This window comes from Megalops cyprinoides, chromosome 6, assembly GCF_013368585.1.
Source record: "Megalops cyprinoides isolate fMegCyp1 chromosome 6, fMegCyp1.pri, whole genome shotgun sequence".
Lineage (NCBI taxonomy): Eukaryota > Metazoa > Chordata > Actinopteri > Elopiformes > Megalopidae > Megalops > Megalops cyprinoides.
The window spans coordinates 30,140,655-30,161,905 of NC_050588.1; the positions used below are offsets into that span (position 1 = coordinate 30,140,655).

A 21,251-nucleotide genomic window follows, 5' to 3' on the forward strand; every position below is an offset into this window, starting at 1 on the left:
AATACGCCCAACCATGGAAGGGAAAAACACTCAGATGACCAAAGGTTGCTGAGAGGAAAGTATATGCAGAGCTATAAGATCATAACAGTGTCCGGATCTGGGGGTAATTATGTCCCTTCCTCCCCATTAACCACTTTTTGCAGGTGTACTTCAAGCCTCTTTGATGATAGTCATTATGTATTCTGTTCAATAGTTTTAATTCAGATTTGAAGTAAGATATTGGTTCCCTTTTTTCTCAACACTCAAGAAAGGAACTAATTACATTTTAATTATTTTTAATATTAAAGAATGAATGGTGCAATGATGTCTACCAAATGTTAAGCAGCTTCTTTTGAGTCTTGAACTTCATGAACACAATGGCACATTGCATTTGTTTGTAAGGGTTATACCTTGTAGGGATTATATATTGTAAGGATTATATCTTTGGAGATTTTTAATAGAATGTATGACAAGAATTGTCATGTTACCAAATATATAGTGAATCCATTGGGTCCCAGTTTGTCGGACAGTCGGGTCCAATAATTATACAATTATGAGCAAGGGGAGAAGAGATGACTCTCTACAGGAGTGTCTTAATTCAGTTCATGCCCTGCTGCTAATTTTCTGTCAGGACTTCCAGGAGCAGAGGTTCATTTGGATTTTTTAATAGCTTTACATTACATTATAGCTCGATGGACTGGCTAGAAAAAAACTGAGAGCCATTTATGGTATTTAATGAATATATCTAAGGTTTGATATACAGGGTGTCATGTCAGTGAGTTAAGTTGAATCCTCTCCATTGGCTTGATCTGGTTAAAATAATGTAGCATTTTACTGATTAGTGTGGTATGTGTGCATGCATGTATGTGTGTATTGGTTGTTCTTCTTACCATTTAACCTGAATTATCCTTCAAAATATTCAAATACATTTTTTGTTACCTTACTTGGAAACAATATGTACGCAGCGGAATCTTTAAGATCAGTACCCAGTCTTTATTGGTGCCTCTTTTCTTTAAAGACTTAGAAATTATTTATGAAATATTCACATTTAAAAACTTTGTGATGTGAACACTAAATAGTTTTGGGAAAGTTGTTGAGCCTTTTCTTGTGTTACCATGTTATGACAGGACAGGAATTAAGATGGAAATGTACCCCTGCCGTTCAAGTTGCCAGGAATGTTTGAGTGGAGCTTAGAGTATTCTCAAGTTAAATATTCATGTAGTATAATTTGAAAGAGACCGATCTGAATTTTGGTTCAGTTGTCTGGTTGGAGATTTTCTGAAAGAAAAGTATTACCTCAGTTTTGAAAAATGTAGGAGGAAAAGGGTTTCAAAATGCAGTACCAAGCAGTGTGTTCAGGGACAACTGAAGGATGGATAAAGACTTAACTCAAACTATTTAACAGTTATACTGGTATGTCACACTGTATTAATACCTTGGGTTTGAGTTTGCATTAGCTTCAGGCTCATCTTTAACATTTATTAGCCTGGCTGCATGTCTTTATGCTTTAGTGAAAGACTCCCTGGTTGCTAATGAGCGAAGTTTAGATATATTCAGCCTGTGAGGTGTCATTTCCACTTGTCTTTTCCACTTGTGCCTGGTGCTGTTGCCAAAGTCACGCAGTTATCTAAGACAATTGCCACATTCTAATTAGCGTTGATCATTAAATAAAGGAATAGATAAATAGCATAATGCTGCTGTAGGAAGAACTAAAATGTGGAGAGGAGAGGTGGGAGTGGAGAGTGTAACATGAGAGATTGTGGTATTTACTGATGTCATTAAGTGTCCCAGTCTGTTGGCAGCAGCAGAGATGACAGCGCTGTGACTATGAATGGGGAAAGGGGAGGGGTTTAGGGGGGTCACAGAGGGCATATGTGGCGTGCTGAAGTGATGAATGGACAAGGTGCAGGTGTTAGTCTTATTCAGTCCATAACCCTGGAAGCCCTCCTGGGTCTGACTGGAGTGGGGCCAGCAGTCCATGATTGATGTGAAGAACCAGCTTTTTTAACTCCCACCCAGTCTAGTGCTTCTGTCTGCAGTGTGTGTTTAAAATGCATATGAAGTAAAAGGCTTATCACTCTTCTCATGTGTATGGAGAATTTGAGAAAAGCATTTCATTTCATTCCATCTTCATAATTGTGTATTAATAATCCAGGTTCAGGTTGGACCTACTTATTAGCATCCTCTAATACCTCTTCAGAAGACTACTAGATATTTCTTGGCATTCACTCTGGTTAGCCTCCCTGTTGATCAAACATGTCTCCAAGTCAAATGCTTTAGTTCTGCATGAAGCAGTCATGCCGTCTGAGCCAAATGTAGTCCCACATTCTCACACTTGTATGGCGGACCTTAGCACCATGGAACATTCTGGATTATGTTAATAGCTCCTTCCATTTATTAGTTTAAGGGTGACCTGTGTAAAGACAGATATATGACTGCTGATGACCAGGACATTTGTCACATGTTGTCAGCTGTGGGGGGGGGGGGTCAGTGCGTGACGGATGTTAGGGGCAGGGCTACAGGCGTGAGTTCCTGTTGTGGGGGAGCGATTGCCTCATCATGCTCTCCCAGCAGGGAGAGGAGCAGTGAGACAGGCTGTGAGAAGTGGTGTGTGAAACTGTGTGTGTGTGTGTCTGTGCGAGAGTGTGTGTGTGCCTGCGCGTGCGCACGCTCTGGGATGATTTAATACCGCGGAATTGGAAGGGAGACCAACAATACCTTTAAAAGGGGCCACAGGGAGATGAGAGAAAGGAGGGAAGCAGAGGAAGGAGAAAGTCTCTTTGTTCTGTTTGTGGAGCTTTATATTAAAAACACGGGAGAGATTGCCAGAGTTTAGTTTCGGCTGCTTGTTAGTGCAGCCTTTGTTACGAGTTAACTTGTTATTTTCTTCATTATTTTGACAATTAATGGAGAGATTTACAAGAACCTGAAAACTAACCGTCTTGTTGATTTTTAAAGTAACATAAGTATTCATTGAAGACTGTTGTGGTCAGGGGGAGGGGTTGTGACAAACTGGCTTTGTATGTCCTTGAGGGGCTTCCCGTTGTTTGACAAGATAAGAACTCGAGGCTGTGGAGCACAGCTTTTCACAGGACACAGTTTTATGCTTTGGATGAACTCTGAATCAGCCTGTCTTTTGGCTGGACTCTGGGGGCGCAGCGTTTGAAGAGTGACGGGCACAAGGGAAGAGAACGAAAGCGCATTCCAGTCCGTGAACAGGGATGAGGGGGGGAAGCTGTGCTGTCCTCCTTTGTGAAGGGACTGCCCGTGCAGAGAGAGTGAGTCTGTGAGTGTGGCACGGCGGACGACAAATCTGTCTGAGCAGCCACTGCGACCCTGCTCTGTGCTTCACCCTGGGCTCCCCTCTGCTTGTAAGTGGATGATCTGAGAAGCTGCAAACCAACATGTTGTGTGGTCTGAGGAGGGAGGTGAAGAACTTTGGTAAGCATTGTCAGTGGGGTGCTTTTTTGGTGCTGTTAGAGTAGTATCTGTGCCTGTGTGTGTGTGTGTGTGTGTGTGTGTGTGTGTGTGTGTTTTTGTGAAGGAAAAACTGAGTACATTTGCTTTAGTCTCCTTCATTTACTATACAGTTTCTTGCCAAGAGTGTGTGTCATAAAATCACCAAATTTGATATTTTAAACATAATATCTGATGGGCAAGCACTGAAATGTATGGATTTCGGGTAATTAATGGTAAACATTCAATGTTCTTTAACCCATCTCAGTTCTGCTCTTTATACTTAGTAATGGCTCGTCTGTGAGGTAGAATGCAGAGGCTCAGCATCCAAGCTAACTAGATTTTGTCATCTCTGATGTCAGATGTCATCTCTGATGTCAGATGGTTTCATAGAGCTTGTCATGCTTGAAAATAATATTAGCTCTTCATTTGTACAACTTTGCCTGTGCAGTAAAACCCCATAACTCCTGAACTAGAATTTAGAATTAAGATCAGAAGACCTCATATCTACGAAATATTACCTATACCAGAAACTGAATGGATTTCATTACAGTTGAACTGTTGAAATTGATAATAGAAATGTTGAGCTAATTCTGGGTTTGAAAGTATTTCCCACAATTTCTTTTCACCCCAGTATTTTCTGTCTCCAGCCTCCCAGTATGTAAAACATGTCATATTCAGTCAGGTGCAACACCTGTGAACCTGTGGAACAAAATGCAAAATGATAAATTCCTCACAATTTCAGGGGCCCGTCCGTGAATGTATGCTAAGTAGGTCACGTTCGTATTTTTATATTGTTTCCCCTTTACCGGTGTCCTGGTCCAAAACGTTGACTAATCTGCAGTATTTTTAGCTTTGAAGACTTAAGGCGCCGTGCAGACAGAGTCATTTGGTTTGGAGCAGAAGCAGGAGTCATGCTACACTACGCTCTCTAATGCTCTCCCAGCAGGGATGCGAGCGGCGGGGATGTGTTGAGTAATGACGCTCCGCTTCAGAGACTATCACGCTGTCAGATAGAGGCAAAGCTGATAAGCACGCTGCGTTATCCCCGTTACCTGGGAAGCCGGGCATGAGAACTTCCACGGGCTTAGCGGCTTGCCAAATCGCGCCGGCTGTGCGAGCCGCTCCGAGAAGCCCACGAGCGTTCATTACCATTCACACAGGGGCTATCTATCAAAGCATCGCTCCAAAAGAGGAAAAACAGCTTTTAGTAATCTCTGTCAGTGCAGATGCAACGTTCGATAAGTCTCGCAGACAGACGCATATTGAAAGGCATGGTGACTCTCTCCATTTTACCGTGGCTCAGCATTAAAAACTTCAAAAATGCATCACTTTGATTTATCTCAGTTCTCTTCTACAAAAAGGGCACATTGTATTCCTGGCATTTTGATGTATGAATATTATAGATTTCCTGTGAGTATATCATCCATTTTTGTTAACATCCATCAATCACAGTGTCAGTGTGTATCCGTTCCATATTGGCCCAAGCCATGAGTCCAGGGGACTTGCCCTAATGCTTTTAGTAGACAGAACTGTGAACCCACTGTCTTGCCATTTAGAGTACTTCATTCTTTTCATGAATTGGCCTCTCTACATCTTAATTGAGACTTTTCTCATTCAAAATAGGAAATGCCTTTGTGGAGAGACACTGTGTGCTCAGTGCTTTGTAAAAATGTATGTCTGTCACCAAGCCCTTCATCACAGAGAAAACCTCAACTTCAACTTCATCTTCATCCTAACCAGCTCCAAGTGGAAGCTGTTCAGCAGAGTAATCTATCCTTGTGGTGCTGTGATGTTGTAAGATTTTTGCTTGCATTGACTGGCAGCCTCTCATATCCTATCTTGTCTACTTCCTGTATTTGCATTAATTCTGTTCTCTCCTCTTGCAGTGTGTTTAGATATACCTGTTGTAGTACACATTGTTGAGCAGTACCGTCTGCAGTCGGTCTAAGCTGTCTGACCAACGCTTTGGAGGAACAATTATGATTGAAGACAAAAGCTGAAGTACAGCTTATTTGAAGAGATGCAGAGAAGTTCATTATCTTACTTTCCTCCACTTTGTGCCAGTGAGTAATCTCAGATCTACAAAGCTTGCAATTTGCAGCCAATTATTACACTAATTACAGGTTGTTTTCCTGATCTGTGCTTATTTCCCTATGCTGTTCTAGAGGAGATTACAAAAGAAACGTAAAATTATACATGCGCTTGAAGTGTCACTCTTATTTTAATGCCCGTAATCATTGCAGATGTTTCACGGTTAATTGCTGTGGTGCTGTAAACAGCGGTAAGAATGATGTCATGTTTGAATGGGAAACCAAAAAAACACTGCTTAAATATGAGAACAATTGGTTACCGATAATACACAACCTCTGAAAATAGAAATGCAATTCCACTGGAGTTGCTGGCAAGAGTCTGCATGTAACCTATTTAGATTGGTATTGTCAGGAAGTGCTTGTGTGTGGCATACCTAATTCATCAGTGTTAATTGACTCATAGGAAAATGATTGGGATGGTATATTACTCTTTTAGCACCTACACCCTGCTGTAATTTAAATTATATAGGATAGTGTATTTCTAATTAAACCTTTTTGCCCCAAGCAGATAAATCCAGATGCTGTTATATGAAGGCCATGCTTTTAAGTTCACCCTGTGCTACTCCAACACTGAACACACTCAAGGCAGTTGTAAAGTGGTTATATTTGCAGATGGATTTTCTGTCACTTGCAGGATCCATCTCTCACAGATGTTTGGGAGGGTTTTCAGCATATGTCAAGTGGTAAAGACTGAAGGGGACTGAAGTATAGCTTTTAATGTATTTTATTTTTATACTATATTTTATATGTCATTGCACTACTATTTTTTTGTTTTGATTTCTTTCGTTCACAGTCTATAACATTGTATGATTATGTGACCATAGGACAGTAGGAAGGAACAACAAAAAGAGGACATAGAGCTCCATTTTGAGTAACCATAAAAACAGGGACCAAACCTTGATCAGATTATTGGAAAATAATTCAGCTATTCAATGAGATATAAAAGAACATGCATTAAAATACTGCATTAACACATTTTTTGGAATTTTTGGAACTACTGAAAATGAGAGTCAAAACAGCACATGATCATAATATGTAGCATAATAATGTGCAGTGACACAGTAGAAAATGAATTGAAACAGCAATAGAAACTGTTCAATACATTCTGCTGAAACTGAAAGGAACATTTGCATGAAGTGTATTGTTACTTATTTTCACCCTGCTTTCACTCAGAGTTTTAAGTGAGTCTGTCTGCTTTTCAGTGGCAATGGTGGCAATGATGACTCACCTATAAAAGATTCCTTTCAAGCATATTATGTACATCTGCTGTGACAGAGACACCTCTCTCTTTCTTTATTCCTTTAATGGCGTTACTCGTCACAGTATATTGACCTTTTCCCGGGAAGATTAGATGACTAAAAATGATAATCAATACAGATCTGTTGAACTACAAAGTGCTGTCCATCATGTTAATTGCGTAATTGCATCAGTCAATTAACCAATGGGATGGAAGGCAAGGATACATTCATTGTTTGTAGTTCAGTCATCAGCTTTTGTGGTGCAGAAACCCTTCAGGACTGAAGCCTCCCATGAGGAGGGCTTACTGTCCACAGCCTTTTTTCACTACATTAACATTATATCATTAGTTATTAACAGTCATCACTCCCCTTTTATATTGCTTCAACAAGAAAGTAAAGGATGGCTTTAAAAGGAGCATTTACATTTTCTTATTTAGTTTTGACATCAATGTCTGATGTCTGATATCAGCCCCAGGCATAGGAGTGAGAAAGATCCCTAAAATTCCACAGCAAAACGTCCAGCAGTAATCCCCATTTTTTGTAAGTTGTACATCTTCCCCCAGGTAGGTCATTAGTCCTGCTGTGAAAATCCTGAGAAAACACAGCAGCTCCCCCAGTCTGGAATGTTTCATATCCCACTGTGCCGTTTAGAGGGGGAGGCAGGAGACAAAGGTTAACACCCAGGAATCTGTACTCTGCTTTGGTGAGTTTAACAGTCCCGTCAGCTGAATAATTCACAATGTGCTGGGTAGGATCTCTTACCCCTTTGTTTAGGAGACGTGCCGTCTTATCTTTGGATGTCTGACAAATGAAGAGTTACTTTAAGTTCTCCACAGTAAGCTGTGTCAGTGTAGTTGTATGTGGTATGCAGAGCTGTGCCATTTGTACTGAAATAAGCATGTGGGAACAGTTGGTTCCATTAAGTCCATTGTATAAGGAATATAAGGGATTTATACACAGATGTCATTTCTTAATTAGTAAATGCATTAAGCAGTTTGATATTTCAGCATGAACACATAAGCATATGTGCACACGCATACACACACACACACACACACACACACACACACACACATGCGTACTGTACACACATGCTTGTGCACGCGCAGTCACACACAGACTCATCCCATCTCCTACTCTCTGTCCCCCTTGCTCACCTGCATGATACGGGTTGCTTGTCAGAATGGCTCTGGCTCCTACAGTTGGGTGTCTGTCCCTGTAGTGTTGGAGCAGTCACTGCGGACAGTCACAAAGCTGCAGGACATGAATTCAATTTCCACTTCTTCATCCTCATCCAGCACATTTATCACAGAATATTCCTGTGATCAAACCCTGTTAAGGACCAGACAGTCTTTACTCGTGCATGTCTGTGACAACATAGACAGCAGTTTCCAATATGTCTGTGTTCCACTGGCTAAGCTTACACTACACAGAATGATAATTATTATTATTATTATTATTATTATTATTATTATTATTATTATTAGTTATTGTGGTCCTTCAGAACGATCTGCCACATTTGATTAGGTTAGCATAGGTTTGCTATCAAGTTAACCATAAACAATATTCATAATGTTTATTTCAAAATTTAAGCAGCTAGAGCAGGTAGAATTATCTCTGAAACGTAACATATATAATTATTACTAACAATGTAGCTTCTGGTTTGAGACAGTACTAATTGAGACAGTAATGATCTGTTGATGTTTGAGCTGTGAGCACTTAAGTCAAATTTCTCAATTTCTCAAATCTACTGTAAATGTAATATGGGTATTTCTCCATTATCCATCAGCCTCTGGAGTATCCACATTTGTAGTTTGTGTATTAATGTGTTTTGGATTCCGGAACAATCTCTCAGATGGCAGGAATTTCCTTTTTATTGCACTTAATTCTTTGTACACATGCATATTTTATGGCAGTTTTATATAATAATGCACAGTGTTGTCTTGAACAGCAACCAAAAAGCTAAATTAAACCACCTGATTCAACAAATTAACAATGCAGACAATTTAATTAAATGAAATTAAGGGTCTCACTTTATTTAATTACATTCCATTGAGGGTTAATGTATTAATTTTACAACATAAATCGACATTTTTGTCGTGAAGGTCTTATTTTTATGTGACACATCTCCCCTGTACTAGTGCACAGCAGCCTACGTGTATGTATGATATTTTCTTTAACTTCAGAAATGCTCATCCTGTAGCTACCCAACAGCCTCTCTTCCTAGTCACCATGGAAACAGCAGTTGATCTGCTGAAATGTGTCTATTTCTCCTTGTCCAAGATGAAGTAGAAACATGTCCATTACACAGTAGCATAGCTCACAAGATGCAGTAGGCAACCTGGTGCTCATTGGAATGTAAGGTACAGATGATAATAAGCTATTAGATGCATCTTCTAGCTTATATAAGTCTGATCATAGTAGCAAATGACCCAACAGTCACACTGTTACATTATGTCATGTCACGTACATAACATTTGCTCTGTCAGTACAGATTGGTATGCCCATACAGTCAAACAGCCCCAGCAAGATGCCAATTTTGAAAAGAAAACATGAAAAGAGAGTTATTCTCTCTTGACTGCTGAACATCTAACAGATTTATTAAAACTGCTTCAGAGGGTTCTGCTCTCTTTTTAGGTGCCAGATCTGCTATCATGTGTTTAGTTAAATCCATTATTTGACTTGTGTTGAGCTGACCCGAAGTACACCTTTATTTTCTAGATAGTGGCATTTGGGGGGATATATTTGCCTTTCTCAATGTGTCACTTGAGCTTTTATTTGTAGGCAGATGTCCTTGGAGGCCTATAAGACATACTGCAGAAATAAACCCAAGTGACATGTGAAATTGATTCTTCTTTAGCAGTCATTCTTAACATTGATTACTGAAGGTTCCCAGTAGATGGACTACACATGGACTACACGTATTGATTGAAGGCTGACTATGCTGTGTTGGAGCACCCATTTATTATTTCAGCACAGGTAACCATTTATTTAAGCATATGTTTCTAAAGGAGTTGTACTAAATACGTAATTAAAATGAAGGCTCTCAGCTCCTGTAGTCATTACTGTAGAAGTATAGGCAATAATATGTTAGGGCTATACTGTTTATCTCATTGTAGTTTTGAATAGAACCTCATTAAATCCATGGATGTCAGAATTCCACAGGAGACTCTCCGGAAAGAGCTGTGTTAAACAAATTGTAATCTGTTTTGATGTGGCTTTACAAAAACAACAACAACAGCAAAAAAAAAAAAAAAAAAACAGAAAGAAAAGAGGTACCGACTGCTGGCCGAGTCTTCCGTTGTGTGAGGGTGCCTTTGATCAAAAATGCAAGCTCACCCACTTGCTGCCGCGTCAGTCCTGAGCCCATTAATACAGGAGCAGTAGGAGGATAGCATACGGAGATCTGCACAATGTACCGTTCTGTAATACCCCGTACCGGTCACAAGCATGTCCCCAACATCACAGCCTGTCAGCCAAATAGCTGAACACGCCCAAGGATGATCGAGGTGCGCTTAGTCATGGGCGTTCAAGTGCCAGAGTGAGTAATTCAGTCCAAGCGTCAGAGCTGCGGAGATTACAGTGTAAAAGGGATGGGAATTAACGCTTTTGAATGTGTGTGTGATCTCTCTCAGGTAAGATTAACACTTCCTCTGTTTTACCTGTAGCCAGAGGAATCAAAACACATGGAGAACTTTGTGGGGACTCGTTGGAATAAATGACCCTAATGGAAATGTGATTAAAGAAAGAAGCTCAACCATGTGAAAAATCTCTTCCACCCACACACTGTTGGCCTCCATTCACAACAATTTTCACTAATTAGGGAATAATTGTATAACATTAATAAATGATCTCCAACAAATGATCATATGAATGGGCTGAGCATGTATCTTGCAGCAGTGTGAGGGCCAGCGCTGAACAGAAACAGCATGGTTTACCCCAGAGACTGGTCAGTGGGCCTTGTACTGTGTGAACGGGGAGAGCTTAATGGAATGAGATGGAAGAAGTTCAAAAAAATTCAAAAGTTGTTCTTTTGCTTGTGTGTGTGTGTGTGTGTGTGTGTGTGTGTGTGTGTGTGTGTGTGTGTGTGTTTGTGTGTGCGCGCATTTGTGCGTGTGTGCGTGTGCGCATTTGTGCGTGTGTGTGTGCATGTGTATGTGTGCATTTGTGCGTGTGCATGTGTGTGCGTGTGTGTGTGTGTGTGTGTGTGTGCGTGCGTGCGTGCGTGCATGTGTGTGTATGCGTGTGCGTGTGTGTGTGTGCATGCGTGCGTGCGTGTGTGTGTGTGTGTGCGTGTGTGTGTGTGTATGCGTGTGCGTGCGTGTGTGTGTGTGTGTGTGTGTGTGTGTGTGTGTGTGTGTGTGTGTGTGTGTGTGTGCGCGTCACACAGCAGGGCTCTGTGTGTTGTGCGAAACTATAAAGAGGGCTGCAGCCCTGCTCTTCTGCATTGTGTCTCAGCTGCTCTGCAACAGATAATGTAGGGTAATTAAGGTTTAAATGTGCTGTCTGAATGAAAGAGAAAGCCCAGCTTCCCCCGATTAGGACCACAGCATTTATCTTCCTGCTAATTAGGGGGACTGGTAATTGAAGGGAAAAGTGTATGGAAAGTTTGAAAACAGCCAAGTAGCTACACTGGAGTGAAATGTCTCACTGAGTTCTTTTCCCACTTATGTCAAGGCAACATTTACCACCAAACATAATATAAGACTATCTGAATGCTCCTTGGCATTTTAACCCCAAGTGCAGAATATAAGGTTTATGTCTGGAACATGAGTATTTGCATTTTAGCATCATACTGAGAATGTAGGGGATCATGAAAAATGCAATGCTGCCTTTTTAAGGTGGTAGCCATCCTGTTTAATTGGTTATTTTTTTCATTCCCCTTTGTGAGAATGTTTATTTATGCGTATTTCCCTCTTTGCTCCACATTGAAACGGTTGGCAAATTCCATATTTTCTTACTGGGTGCATCTACTTTTCTTGCTGCCTCAGATGGCAGGTAGCCTACTTTGATAATTATAAGGGGGAGTTGGTTGGAGGAAAGGAAGTGGAGAACACAGAAAACAGATGACTCTGTGCTTCCTTAAGTTAGGTAACATCACCGCTAAATCGTTTCCTTTGATAGGTGACTAGAAAGAATTTTTAAGCCCTCTAGCAACGGGATTAAGGCAGACCGTCTCATTGCTGCAAATGCTGATATGCCTGAAGTTGCTTTAAGGTTCAGAGGGGCGGTTGGGTTGATGGTTGCTGCTTGTATGTGTGTATTTCTGAGTGTGTTAGTCTGTCTGTGTGCTGTGTGTCGGTGGGGGAGCGGGGGAATCTGACTGCTCAGCCATGTTAGTAGTGGCTTTCACAGACACCAGAACAAATATGAAATATGATTTATTATTATTATAGTCCCTTTGATTTATTATAAGAAATGCCTTGATGGTAGCCTTTTACCATTTTTCTCTGGGCCTTTCTTCACACCTCCTGCACAGCTTTCACTTATTTCAGGAGGAATTTCTATCACAGCATGAGTTGGCAAAGCAAGTTCAGAGGTTGCAAAGGTCTGAACCTCATGCAGTACTGCTGTATGCTTCAGGAAAGTTCTTACTGAATTGCTTCATAACATTTACATTTGAGTAAATGTATGATATAACATGTGCGATCCATAAATTAAGGTTTCTATTGATCAAATGAACAGTGTCATTGTAATTTAAGTGTGTATATTTTTCTGCTACCACCATTTTACCTTTTTCCTTAACACTCCTCAGAAGGTCTTAGTGCAGCATTGCTCTGTGGCATACCAGTGAGGGCAGATCTCCCTGCCACTGTCTAACTGCTCGTAGTGCAGACTCCACGACTAGCGGAGCAGTTAAGCAGTCTGCCTCCGAACGTAATGGGGACTAACAGGGTCAGCGGGGGGAGCAGCTGCTGAGAAATAAGAGGTCCTGTGCTGTAGAGCCGCTCTCTCAACACAAACACAAGCGCAAGTGGCCGGCGTCTGGCACCTCGCCCGGCACGGCGCTGCTGCCTTTTTCCGTCGCCCACCAGCTGTACTCGGAATTCTTCGTGCATTGAGGTTCACGTTAGAATCTGTTGCAGCTCCACTATACTCCTGCATTTAGCTGAATGACACCTGTGGCATGTGCTTTCTGAGAGAACACGTATGAAGAATGAGCTGTCACAAAGTGGCTTTCGTTTGATCAGTCTCTTAAAATGAGCCATTTCAGTGTTCTGTGACAAACAGTCTTGTCAGTTGGTGACGGGTGCAACCAGACCCATTGTAGTGGCAGTTTTTGCAGTCTTTAGCTTTGACCGTCACCTTCTGTCATATAGGCCAAGATTGAATAGGGAACCTCATTGTAATGTGCAATCTGACATGGAGTGGTTATCTGAAATCTTAAAACATTTTGTGAACATCTGTCTCATTCTAGCACAAGCGGTAGTGAGTGCTTTGCTTTGAAGTTTTTAATGCCCGCATGAGGGAACGATGGGGCCAGTTATTGATGACAAGCCTAGAGCATTCAGTGAAGGAAAACTTTTAAAGAAATTAAGACTGCGGCATGCATGAATTATTAATCCACTCAAACCCTGCTTTAAGCCCAAATGCACTGCTCTATTTCCCAACAAAACAGCGCTGGCACTGATACTGTAACATGACAGACTGCTCTACTGCTACACTTAGCATGACTTCAGCCTATATTGGGCTTCAAAATTATAACCCATATATTTACCATGTAGTGCTGGCTAACATGCACAGTGCATGTGTCTCAGATATGGCTGTGAAGAAATTAGGTCACGCTTTGACAATTAAAAGCATTAGAAGACAACCAGAGGTTCAGATGAGTGACTTTGTAGTTAACGGACGTACAAGTCTATGTTGTGGCACATGAAGGCCTCTGCATTTTCATAATTTTCACAGAGGTCAAGGATCTCCCTCTCTCGAGGTCCAAAGCTTCACACAAGTGTGTATTTCATTGACTTTATCTGTATCTATTGTATTAGCAATAAATCAGTATGGCTTCTCTTGACAACTCTTTGTGATTCAATGAACTGTTGTTAACTCACAGAAAACTTTACTCAACAAAGTAAATATTAAATTCAGAATATAGGTCTTGTACTCAGTAGTAGAGTCACTGCAAATAAAATCTATGAGAAAGTGGCTCCAGCAAAATGTCTTGGCATTTTAGCATATTTCATTGAATGGTCTTTTTTTTTCTTGCGCAATATTCACTCATAATAAAATAATTATCATAATTAAAAGATTTCAGAAATATCATCCAAGGAAAAATGAAAAACAAAGAATTCATTCTCCTGTGCATCTTTTCTGTCCTCCATCCCATTAACATGGTAGCCAAGTTCTAATATCCCAACCTACCAAGCTCTAATACTCATGTCTGTCTCTCACCTATGTGGCGCCTCCTGCTGGCTGGGCTGGTAATAGCGCTGTTTTCTTCCACTTTCAGATGATGGCCCTTACTCTAAGGGGAACAAGGACCCTGCAGGGGCTGACCATTCGCTGGCCTCCAGGAGACAGAGTATCCCAGGTACACAAGGAGTCCTCCCCGTCCTCTGCTTCCGCGGGTCGCTCCACTCTGTGCCCGCTGTAGAGAGATGCGGTCTGCCCCCTGTGTGCAGCTGCCGTGGAGACTGTGTGGAGTGGGAGCGGCACGGCACTGTTCTGCTGTATAAGAATGCCTTTTGATGTGAATGCATGTCTTTACTGCCTGTCTCTTGGGTGTTTTTGTACAATTCTCCCCTGTTGCACATGTGCCTGGACTGGAGTACAGTGATGGCTGCCTTGGGATTTGCAAGGCTACCGGCTTTCTCAGGGTAGCTCAAGTCAATGCTGTGGAGGGTTGACTGAAATCATCTCCTGTGCAGGCTTCATTAATTCATGAATATGTACAGAGGCTTAGATGTAGGCTGTTAGAGGTTGTTTTCATTATAATTACTGTGTCCTGCTTTGAACGGGCTAGACATACTCTCCTGATAGCATTTTAATGGACCTGGAGTGCACTGAGAACTTTATCTGTCTGTTTTTTTTTCTGAACCGCTATAATTCAGACTGTATCCTGGGGTGAATAATTAAGGGGAAAGTAGATATGTACACACAAGGGTGATTTTTAGCAGCTTGTTTCAGATGTGAAGTGGTCAATGTGAATAATCACAGAGATGATGCGTGAGGAATTGGCTCAGCTCACTTTTGAAAGCATGTCATTCCATTGGGACTTGTGTGGTTGCTGTACATTGTAATAAAAGTAGCTGCAGGCTATCTGCAGCTATAAAACAGAAAACCACAAAGGGGATACTTTTGTTTTATTGCTGCTGGTAGCATTACATTTAGAGATAAAAATTCATAGTCCCGAACACTGACTCATTTTACAGCATTATTAGCTATATTGGCTTTTTAATGGTTAATTGAAATTATTCACGACCAGTGTAAAAGTAAATGTAGTCATCATCATCCTTTTATGCTCCACTCACACACATTAGACAATTCATGTATTATCTTTCTCAGAGGGAGAAATTTTCTTTCTTCTCGACTGGTGTAGAACGCTGGTGTTAATTGCTTTAGAAGTTTCCTGGGGGAAGGAAAGTTTTTAGAGGAGAAAGTGCTGTTGCTGCTCTATTGGTGCAGTCCAGAGCAAGCCTCTAGTGCTTTCATACTGTTAAGCTTTTAACTGAAGCATAATTTTAATACTGCGTAATACACAAGAAGTGCATTTCTCAGGGGTCTCCATGCCATGCCGAGTTGACCAAGGAAAAAATATGCAGGTGGTATGAAGCAAAATACAAAAGCAGCAAGCAGTCACTGCACCATAAACTGTCCTGTAAGTGTGAACATGCACGGTAAGATTATACAAATGAGGTGTGACTTTTGTTGTTCAACCTCTGTGAAATGACAGATGTGCTTTAAATTTTTGTATTGTGATCTAAACAAAAGTGATAGACAGTGATCATGCATATAATGCTCAGTCATTCATAACCATATGAAAAACGGAAATGAGCAGCATCTCGTGGAAAGCAGAATATCTTTTTCCCTTAATTTACAGGAGACAATATGAATTCACCATGTACAGTCCTTTTGAAAATACTCTTGCTGTCTCATAAAGGCCATAGATGCAGGAAATGTAGCACACTGAAGATACAGATAAAAGCCAAACCTGAGTGTGCTCTGCAGTAAATTGATTTTGTGGAGCATTTTCATGTGTATGAAGAGAGCAGTGTGTCTTCTGCTAATTGAAGATTTGAAATATGAAGGCTGCTCAGCTGCCTCCCCTCTATGTATTTATTGTGATTATCATGATCTAAAAATAGGTTATTGCTCTTTAATCATTAAGTAACCTCCTTTTTTGGGAGTTTGTCAGCTTGTGAGTTGAATTGACATTGTGGCTTCCACTCTTCCCTATGGTCCTGTGTCATGTTGCGAAGGACAATCTGTTCCCATTAAAGTGCAGACAGCTGACCGATTAGGCCAGTCGCCTCAAGCCTTTCCCTTTGCATGCGTCTCTGATCTCCCAGGGCATTCAGCAGGCACTGTCTCACCCACAGAAACTAGGACAACCTCTCAGCTCCTTAGTATTTCTAGCGCAAAGGCATTGTATCACAGAGGTCCAATTCATCAGAAGGATATTGCATTGAGAGAGCAGTCCTCTCTTGAAAGACGGAATATCTGATAAATCAGCCTAATGATGAATGTATAAATTGTCATTTGCATGTTTTTGTAGGTGCGATTGTTGCATGTTTTTGTAGGTGCGATTGTTGAATGTTTTTGTTGGTGCGATTGTTGAATGTTTTTGTAGGTGCGATTGTTGCATGTTTTTGTAGGTGTGATTGTAAACCTACTCTGTGCTCAGTTTTATTCCCCCCCCCAATGCTCAATCCAGTCTTTCAACACACTTGAAATGCACTGGCTTTTATCAGACATTCCCTCTGTTCCTCTGTTTCTGTGTGGCCTGACAAATCACCTGTGAATAGATCATCTCTAACTCCCTAATGGATGATTACATGTGTCTCCCGTCTGTCAGTACTGCTGTACTGAGACCTGTGGTTAATGACACTCCTGAACTCTGCAGTGGGGCCAAGCGGGATGTGGCAGATTTCAGCACAGCACAGGGCTGCGGGGTTCAGATAAGTGCAGTGAATCATCACCGCAGCATCCAGGACAGGACTCACGCTAGAGAGAGAGGGAGCATTATAAGACTTTAATTTTGAAGCTGAACTCATAAGAAGCATTGAGCAGACATTTGTGGGGGACCTGCTGTACTGGCAGGCCAGGCCACATGTGCCGGTTTGGTGGTATAAAAGTTACTGAACCATCATCAGAGCTTCCTTTTTTTTTGCAAGCACTCAGTGGACGCTGACTCCGCTTCTCCGACTCTTTTTTCTTTTGTCGTTGTGTTTGTGGGTAGAAGAGTTGCGGGGGGTGACGATAGTAGAGCTGATTAAGAAGGAGGGCAGCACCCTTGGCCTGACCATCTCCGGGGGCACGGACAAGGACGGGAAGCCCAGAGTGTCCAACCTGCGGCCGGGCGGGCTGGCTGCCAGGTGAGATTTTAGCACTGAGGCGCATCCGGAACCTGGCAACCCTGCCCCGGGCTACTTTTACCCCAGTGTGTGTATGTGTTCTCTCCTCCCACCACATCCCCTCTGCACTAGCTCCCAAAGAAGTCACAGTGAATCAGCTAATCATTGCATGATCTGGGAATCGCCTGACGTTTCACAAGGGCATATTTCCAAAAGCATGTGAAATTACTCCCTTGATGATACTAAAAATATGAATACACAGACTGCTGTACTTTTGGGGATTGACCTGTGTGCCTTTCGGTGAACTACCAGGAAAATGAATAGAGCCTACCTGCCAGGAATCATTTTGTGAGAGCATGATTCTTGCGTGAACTTGAACACACATTTGACATTCTGTTCTAAGCTTTTCACATGTAGATTAAGTGCACGAATGTGTGTGTGTGTGTGTGTGTGTACGTGAGTGTATGTGTGTAAAAGAGAGAGGGAGGGAGAGAGAGAGAGAACAAAAGAAAGACGGGTTTCCTTATCTACTGTTTTTTTGTTTGTTGATGCTACCCATGGGAATGGTATTATCATTTCACAGTAAAAAATGGACAAATAACTTTGGTATTGAATGTAGATGCCACTTACAGGGAATCACATACAGTTAGGCCTGTGATTCCTTGAATAATCATTTCCACTATAGAGCTGGGACCAGACTAGCATGAGCCAGAACCTCTCTTTGCATTACCCACAACTACAGCAGGAGCTTAGTATGGTCTCACACTGAATGCTGCTTTCTGCCAAGATTGAGATGGCTGCCTTGGGCTTGTCTGCAGTCCACTTAATTTTTGCCTGAAATCACAGACTTTTGCCTACCTCTGGTTGTCTGCTGTGATCAACTGTGGTGATATGCTCCTTTCTGACATCTTTATTTCATTGGTTTTTGATGCAGATGGAATCCACATGGTTAGACAGCTTGCAGACTACATCCACACAGGTCATTATTAAGCAGGCCAGCAACAATAATGCTAGCTGGCTGTGCTAATATGAGTCACTAAGACTGAAAAGAAAACTATCCATATTAATAATGAAGCAAGCCAGCCTTGTCCCAGCTCAAAAATGGAAAGTAGGTACACATGGGATTGTTCTTTGAACTCCTACTGCAGGCATGCTACCATCCACCCCTTCATCTGTTAACAGAACGGTCAGCTTGATTGCAATTGTACACAATAGGTTTTATCTGCCAAGATGACAGCAGGTCTCATTCCTGTAGATGCTGTCCGTTGGCGTAATGGTTTGCTTTTTGCCCTGAAATGTGTTCTATAACTTGAGAGAAACAGAGACCAAGTTGGCTGTGGTCCTGGGCTAATAATATATTTTTGTCAAGTATTATTGTGCCAACGTTTAGAGGCCCAGAGGAGAGTAAGAATAAATAGTGTGCGGTTCTCTAATTAGCATCTAAATGAGCATATGTTGACTCCCTGTAGACTTCTACATACGAGATAAACAATTCTAAGTTTGGAGGTTCAGGGTACCAAAAGACAGCGCTAAAACAATAGACGGACATTTTATCTTTAATATCATCTTTGCTAGCCTGCATTGGATATGAAGCTGAAACTGGATTTAAATTTTGACAGGACAGACAGTCTAATATGGTTTGCTGCAGTATTTTAAATTTTTGTGTGTATTTCCACAACCACATGATATTGTTTTCAGAGAAGCAGAAACCAAACACATAGTATCTTGGAAGTGTGTAACAATGGTGTTAGGGAGGCCGATAATATAGAGGTACACATGGGATTTCACTAGCAGCTTACAAAATTGTGTTGGTAATGACACTGTATACAAGATGAAGTGACGAGGAAAAGACTGAGGCCGGGATGATCCCCCAAAGCCGTATTCACCCACGTGCTGTTAAGCACTTAGCCCACCGTGGCATTCCCCGTGCTTGACGCGACGTCTGATCCTGGTGTCTAAGGAGCGACCAGCTGAACGTGGGGGACTACATCAAGTCGGTCAACGGCATCAACCTGACCAAGCTGCGGCACGACGAGATCATCAGCCTCTTGAAGAACGTGGGCGAGCGGGTGGTGCTGGAAGTGGAGTATGAACTGCCCCCTTCTGGTAGGAAGTTGAGTATTTTACCTGTGGGTGTCACTGTGGGATATGGCATTCCAGTCTTGTCTCGGTGTAGATTGTCAGGGAATGCAGGGTCTAGGGGTGGTTCAGTGGAAGTGTTTAATAGCCCCCCTCTTTTTAGACACTGCAGCATGAATGCATGGATGCATGAATGGATGCGAGCATGTTTATGCACATTTTGTGGCAGTTTTATTCAAAAGAAAAGAACATGTCTTCATGTTCTTCAGCAGTTCTTTTTATTGTTATTCTTAATACTGATTGAGTAGCAGTCTTTTCCATGTACAAACTGGAAAAAGGCATGCTGAACTAAAAACAAAAATGGTTAAGTTATGACAGAAGTAATACAGCCTGACAGCGTTTGTGAATGATTCCCTTGAATGTATAGCTGTTGTTCTTTGCATTGCGGTTTGATTGAACGGTTCCTTACCATATTAGGATTAATGCTGTGTTTTCTGATTGTTCAGTGCTCAGGAAATATTCATTTTCAGAAGCACACCATAAGTAAAGGTCATCTCTGTGTCTCCTGAGTTGTAAACCTGTCAGGGAAAGTGCTTCATTTTTTCCACGCATCTTTTAAGAAATATGATCATGACTGGCTGTAAACTGCCTGGATATTCTAGCTCTGGTCCTTCATGTGTCTGAAAAAAATGTGTCTGTGCATCGGGCACTTAAAATTTACAAGCTTTCTCTGTCTGACTGACCTTCCAAAATGTGTTTATGTATCTGTCCGCTTCTCTTCTCTGTGTGGAGGAAAACCCTGTAAACTCAGTGATTTAATGAAGGCAGTGACATCTCTCATCTCTTTTCCCCTGCCAGCACCAGACAGTACCTCAGGTGTTATTTCCAAGACAATCGAGATATGTTTGCACAAGGAAGGCAACAGTTTTGGCTTCGTCATGCGAGGTAGGCATCAATTTGCCCAACAAGTTAGTTTCCATTTTCCTGTGTGTTCATTCCCTCTCCACAGCTGCCATCTAAACCCACATTTAAGTTGTAATTGAAGTTTGCCATAACAACCTCTCTGTCAGGAATGCTCGTTTTTATGCATTGTTTTTTCAATAAAAGACACTTTATCCTCGGAAGAGAGTTAACATCGCTGCTTACACAATGTTTTGTCAGCTGTGTTCTCTGTATTTTCCTTTCCTCTGCCAGCTTAGTGAAAAATCTATAATTTGTCCTGATATATCAAAAGCAATGCTGACATAGATTGTTGGTCCCACTGTTAGTTAACAACGTGAAATGTAGTGGTGTTGTATTTGGAGCTGGGTGTCATCAAGTGGGTGATTTCTTTTCATCTGTCAGGGGGTTCTCATGAAGACTGGCACAAATCACGTCCCCTGGTGGTGACCTATGTACGACCCGGGGGACCTGCAGACAGGTAATGGGCAGGAGGGGGTCAGTGCTGATGCCTTCGCAGGGGTAGGCTTTGTGTGAATGTCACAGCAGCAAACAATAGAAGAGCAATCAAACATAGATGAGTGTCTTGAGTGTGCATGGCTGCATATGTGCGTATGTTACAAAAAAGCAAGAATTGCACATGTCTGCCCAGGGTGATGAAGGAGCAGTGAAGAGGCAAAAGCACAAAGGATGAGAGCGTGTGCAGTGCAGGAGGAAATTATGCCTCATGCCACACTTAATAAGGGGCACTGGTTTTCTGAGGTTTGTACGAGAGTCAGGGCGTTTAGTTACAGAGCATTGTCTGAGATGCGGGCTCTGAAACACAGTGTGACAGGTTGCAGAAATTGGAACGGAATGTGCCACTTCCCTTTTTTCCTCCTCTGCACCCATGGGGTTGTGTGCTCTCAGCTGCTGCAGCAAGTTACCATCTATTCTCAGTTACAGTTCACGTC

General features: G+C 41.8%; 1 protein-coding gene across 3 annotated transcripts in view; it reads left to right on the forward strand.

Moving 5' to 3' along the window:
* Positions 1-21,251, forward strand: part of grip2b (glutamate receptor interacting protein 2b) — a 76,217-nt gene that overhangs the window by 19,373 nt on the left and 35,593 nt on the right. Inside the window, exons 1-6 of one of the 3 annotated variants that reach the window (XM_036531940.1) lie at positions 3,347-3,420; positions 14,217-14,297; positions 17,166-17,301; positions 19,241-19,386; positions 20,218-20,304; positions 20,704-20,779. In XM_036531940.1, the coding sequence (XP_036387833.1) occupies positions 3,384-3,420; positions 14,217-14,297; positions 17,166-17,301; positions 19,241-19,386; positions 20,218-20,304; positions 20,704-20,779 (563 nt within the window). In that variant the 5' untranslated portion in view covers positions 3,347-3,383. Of the gene's footprint in view, positions 1-3,346; positions 3,421-14,216; positions 14,298-17,165; positions 17,302-19,240; positions 19,387-20,217; positions 20,305-20,703; positions 20,780-21,251 lie in introns of those variants that run through there. The other 2 variants (XM_036531938.1, XM_036531939.1) reach the window with 2 other exon arrangements.